Source organism: Anneissia japonica, unplaced genomic scaffold (assembly GCF_011630105.1).
Source record: "Anneissia japonica isolate Jap-2015-1 unplaced genomic scaffold, ASM1163010v1 scaffold287960_len3192837_cov198, whole genome shotgun sequence".
Taxonomy (NCBI): domain Eukaryota; kingdom Metazoa; phylum Echinodermata; class Crinoidea; order Comatulida; family Comatulidae; genus Anneissia; species Anneissia japonica.
The window spans coordinates 860,284-865,952 of NW_022712725.1; the positions used below are offsets into that span (position 1 = coordinate 860,284).

The window sequence follows — 5,669 nt, forward strand, 5'->3', positions numbered from 1 at the left end:
CAGGATCGACACCTTTCATGCATTCTACAAATGCTTTACTATCCGTAAATTCACAGCCTACTTTCGTACCAATCATGATCGCTAAATCTTTGGCTTCATCCCGTTCCGTGTAAGCCCAATTACTTAGAGTAGTGCCACTCTGTAATTTTCAATATATCAATTTTAAGTGTGTAAGCAAATTGAGGACATTGACAAATGTTGATGCTGAAACATCACATTGCCCATCCTGCAGACTGCTTTGTAAACTCAGATGGGTGCCATCTGTTATTTTTAAAAGATCAACATGTTTTACATTAATGCACTTTTATTATAATGATAATAATATATTACAAATGATAATAATTATAATTTAATAAGTATTTATATATTTATATATTTATTCATTATAGTAATCATTGATAATTAATTACATGTTGTGTAGTAGGCCTATTATTAGTATAAGCAACAGCAGTTGTTATATAATTTACCGCACAAAACATGTCATCAAACATAGTTAACCATACCTCTAAAATCGCTTGGCTAAAATAATCCCAACTTATATCATGACAGGCTGTAACCATAACTTTTCAAGCCTAAGGGGGTTTTATTGAGAGCCCCAGAAGTTGGGAGATTGGCGTCATGGGTACATGTAAAGTCCAGAAGAGTGCTCATTTGGGGATCAGGTGCACCTTGGAGTGAAGCATTATTTTGATTATTTTTTAATTTCTTATGTAAGGAGAATTGTTTTTCAGAGGTACCCTACCTAATTTATTATCTTCCTATTTTAATCTGTAATTATTATTATTATTATTATTATTTACATTTTTAAAGTTTTTTACACGTTTGTTACTTTAGGGGCCCGCTTTTTAGATTTGTGCCAAATCCAGAATAATAATAATAATAATAATAATAATAATAATAATAATAATAATAATAATAATAATAATAATAATAATAATAATAATAATAATAATAAAATAATAATAATAATAATAATAATAATAATTATTATTATTATTATTATTATTATTATTAATAATAATAATAATAATAATAATAATAATAATAATAATAATAATAATAATAATAATAATAATAATAATAATAATAATAATTATTATTATTATTATTATTATTATTATTATGCCGCCTATTATTATGCCGATTATTATCTTAGGCCCTTTAACGTCTGGGGCCTCTGGCTTCTGAGAAAAGTTAAAGCTCATAGGTGTACAAACATTTCTTCATATTAACAGGTACAAAGAATACTTAATCTGGTCAATATAAAGGTATGAATAAAATTATCTAGTTTAAAGGTGAAATGAAATGAACACCTACTGCGACCAGCGTCGATGAACATGCTTATTACCTTGATGAACACATGTCAATAAAAGAATTGTTGGTAGAAAAAGAATTATGCTTATTTTATGCTTTGATTGAGTGATTAGAGACTCAAGCTTGTATTTTGTCAACGCCAAAAAAAGACCACCAGCCAAGAGTTTGTAAACAGTGTGTATTTTATTACTTTTCAATAGTGAAGAATATAACGCAGATTTCGTTTGAGCTATTGACACAACAAAAGAACCTCTTTTATCATTAACCATTTACTACAGATGTCATTTTGATATTACCCGTAATGTTCACAATATGTTACCTCTCACTGGGCCGAAATTCTTTAATTAGGCCTACCTGTCAAATTTCAATTGCTAGACCAAAATAGTTGATTATAAAATATAATCATGAAGTGACACATTAAGTTTGATTTCATGGTAGAATCTTATTAATTACTGATTAATTAATTATTGTTATTTATATTATTTGATCGTTGATTGTAATTTTCATACAACATTTCCGATATATGAACTGTCATTTCTTTTGAAAGTGTCGTAGCAGAACCACGGTAATACCGTTCCTTTACCTTTTTCATAGACGCATACGATGGCTGGCAAACAATTTAGGATTCAAATCAGCTAAAACCAATTATTTAGAACAACCTCTAAATAGACTATTATAAATAATTCAATACTTGCTACAGTACTGTAAATACTCGAATAGGCTCGCTCTCGAATAAGCGCCGTTCACGAATAAGCGCCGCACCAAACGAGATTTTTTCATTAAGCGCCGCGGTGCTTAATCTAATTGCATAATATTATATTAACCTGCGTGTAATGAAACAGAGATCTAAATGCGATGTATACAGTGTTAAAATGAATAAATAACACAATGAAGACACAGGCATTTCTTTATAAACTGAACGTTTGTTTACGATGATAGGACTTATTATAGGCCTACTGAACTACGGGAGTACGTGAAATGATGACATGGAAGGACATGGAAAGCGCCACGCCAATATTTGTTTACAGGCGCCGCTCTCGAAAAAGCGCCGCACTGAAGTCTCCAACAAAAATCGTAAGCGCCGCGGCGCTTATTTGAGCATTTACGGTAGGTATTGTTGTTATAATGTGTCCTTATAAAAAGTGTTCAGAGTTGAAAAATTAACTACAGTTAATTTTTAACCCAGAACACTTTTTATAAGGACATATTTTATGACAACACTGTGGCTGAAATTGCTAAAGAAAATAAGAACAAAATAAGAACAAATAAAAGGTAAAATGTAAAATGTGGTTGAAAAAAACTAGAAGAACCAACGAAACTATGTAATACCCTCATAATACCGTACAGTAAAACTCTCTACTGAGACAAAAAAAAAAACTAAGGGGCGGAGTAAGTATAGAAAATATTTATATTCTTACTCCGCCCCTTAGTTTTTTTTTGTCCTATCACCATGTTCATTATATTCTATTAAAATGTCGGCCAATCATACTATACTTTACTGTACTTTTTATCATAATTATTGTAATAGCCAACTTATATTTTGTTTGTCACACATGCTATAGAAGACCCGAGGACGGGTTGAAATATTCATGTTTTGAATAAAATTTGTGTTCAAAGACAGAGGTTCGCATGTAGTCTTTTGTATTTATGTATAGGTTTTAAATGATTATACATTGAACAGTTACATGATATAAATATATTTTAATTACGTCCATTTTTTATATATCTAAATATTACTTGGTTATACAGGTTCAATTAGTTCATTTTAATGTTATGTTATGTAATGTTATTTGTGGAACCAAATAAGTCAAATCAAATCAATTACGGTAAGCATTCTGACAACAGTTGGGGTTGCAGAATGTTTCCTCAGCTCATACGGTAAGTATTATTCTAGGTTCGTATACTCTACATAGGAATACAGGTATGATAACATAAAATTATTATCCTTAATTATAATAGGCCTAAAGCATAATAAACAATGCATTTTTACAAATATCTAGATTGTATTGTAAAATATAAGGAAATATCCCCAAGCTTATGACAGGATTTAATTAAAACGAGAGCTGGAATCAATATTCTAATATAATTATAATTCACACATTTAAAATAAAAGAAAAAAAAATCGGCTATTGTCGAAATCACATTATTACGTTAAAAATGAGTCTTTAGATACACCGGTTACATTGAAATGGTGGTGTAATTTAACAGGTACAATAGGTAAACGACGTTAACCTTAACTATAACGTTAGTACCAAACATGCAACGCAATAACTCCGCCCCTTTTGTAAACAAATTGAAATACGCATGCGCAAACCCGTAACTAATGTACGTCAAGCACGTAAAATCCTGAAATTAACGTACTCCGCAACGCAAGATGAATAAATTAGGACGTCATCCGTTAACGTTAACGTCATGTGGCGAAAACTACCTATTGTTTGCAGCTGACCGCGTTATAAATGAAGCACTTGACCCTTTAAAACCGCGTGTGTCAGAAATTCGTACAATAATACCGCTCTTAGACCATGCATGCATGGAGGAAAGAAAATCAATTCCCTTCATCAACAATGCTTACACACACAGCGCGACCTTGTGTGAACGTGGATAAAATCCCGCCAGTCTGACGACATTTACATTTCAAGTGGCGCGTATATACATGCCTGTGGAGGTCATTGACTCTCAGGTCTGTGGTCAAAGATATTTATTGACGGTTTTTATTTGATTATGCAGGCAGAGATCCATTAATGACCATCCGTTATAGAGGCAATAGGAAGCTTCGCCCACGTACAAATGTACAGTATACATTCACAAAACTATCCATCCAGGGGCGGATCCAGAAATGTCCAAAATTGGGGTCCGGAAGGGGGACGAAAGTTGAGCCGATTGAGACAACACTGTCGTAGGGGGTTTGTGTTCTAGACGCCCGAACATAAAATTTGAGGCATTCTGGGCTATCATTTTTTGTTCTTTTTCTCTCTTTTTTTTTTTCTTTCTTTTTTCTTTTTTTACCTCCCAAAAAAAGGGGGGCCCGGGCCGCCCCCCTAAATCCGCCCCTGCCATCCGTCCCATTCCAACATTTTCCCATCAGGCTTCCTTAAACACATTTCGCAAACTCCAGGCTTCCTTAAACACATACTTCGCAAACTCAACACTTTAAAACTCTCATTCGAAAAAGTCAATTGGAAAGTCCTTCCCTGGCCTCCTCTATTTTGAATTCCTACATCCGCCACTGATTACAAGTTGCGAATGTGCAAGCACTTTACGAACACTTACCTGCTGCGCTCGCGTTATATTCGCCTCAAAACAACAACAAATGGATTAATTGTTTTCCCTAATTGTTCCTAATAAGATCAATAGGCTTAGTTTATGCATTCTCGATTTGATATATTTTTTACGTCTACCCATCTCATTCACGTCGTAAAGCGCTTGTGAATATTTGCAATTTTCATTAATTGCATTTATTCATATAAGGCCTAACATTTACCTTTATGGTAAATTTAATATTTTCAATGCCCAATAATATTATTTCCTTGATTTCATTGTGCGGTACTAGCCTACATTACTTCTATTACGTAAATCTAACAATGTTTTATTAACATTGTGCTTGAAACATCTAGGTTATTATGTGTATGCCCAATATGTAGGAATATTTTACTCTACCTCGATTTATTTACGAATCTTTGAGTCTTTATAGTGTCATTTCCGGCCCATGGTGGGGCTGAGGTGGTGTGAACACTTCATCTGTGAAAATCTCTCCCTAGCACCCTCCCCCTTATTTCCTGAATCTGTTACTGAAAAACCATTTAATACCATTGATATTGCATCTTGAGATTCAATTAAGACCTCAAATTATCAAAAATGTCTGAGCTCGAGCGCGAGGGGCCGGCTCCGTCCACTTGATCCACCAGAAATCTGCGGCCCCCAGTCATTTTAGTTCACTCTCTACAGATTCCCACCCACCCAATAAAAATCCTGCATACGGGCCTGAGAAAGCACCCAGCCATACACTCTTTATTCTATTTCATTCTAAAGAGCAGTAATTGTAGCTTTTATAGGATAGAGTTAAGTACCACTGATATTATCGGCGCGCCGTATTAGTAATAGTATACACCATGCATCTTTTGCTCCCCATACGTATAAGCATGGTCTGTGAGTCATGATCGATCGGTCGATAGAGACCGTCAAATCCATCACACTTAATATATTATAGGGCCTAGCTAGGCCGAGGCCTAGGTTATTTTTGCAGCAATTGTAGCTTGTATAGGATCGAGTTAAGTACCACTGATATTATCGGCGCGCCGTATTAGTAATAGTATACACCATGCATCTTTTGCTCCCCATACGTATAAGCATGGTCT

General features: G+C 33.9%; 1 protein-coding gene across 1 annotated transcript in view; it reads left to right on the forward strand.

The window, feature by feature from the left end:
* The first annotated feature begins 5,617 nt into the window (after window positions 1–5,617).
* The window catches only part of LOC117108066 (mitochondrial inner membrane protease subunit 1-like), a 3,007-nt gene continuing 2,955 nt past the window's right edge, over window positions 5,618–5,669 (forward strand). The window contains exon 1 of the mRNA XM_033249929.1: window positions 5,618–5,665. Within this exon, the coding sequence (XP_033105820.1) occupies window positions 5,633–5,665 (33 nt within the window). The 5' untranslated portion in view covers window positions 5,618–5,632. The remainder of the gene's footprint in view (window positions 5,666–5,669) is intronic.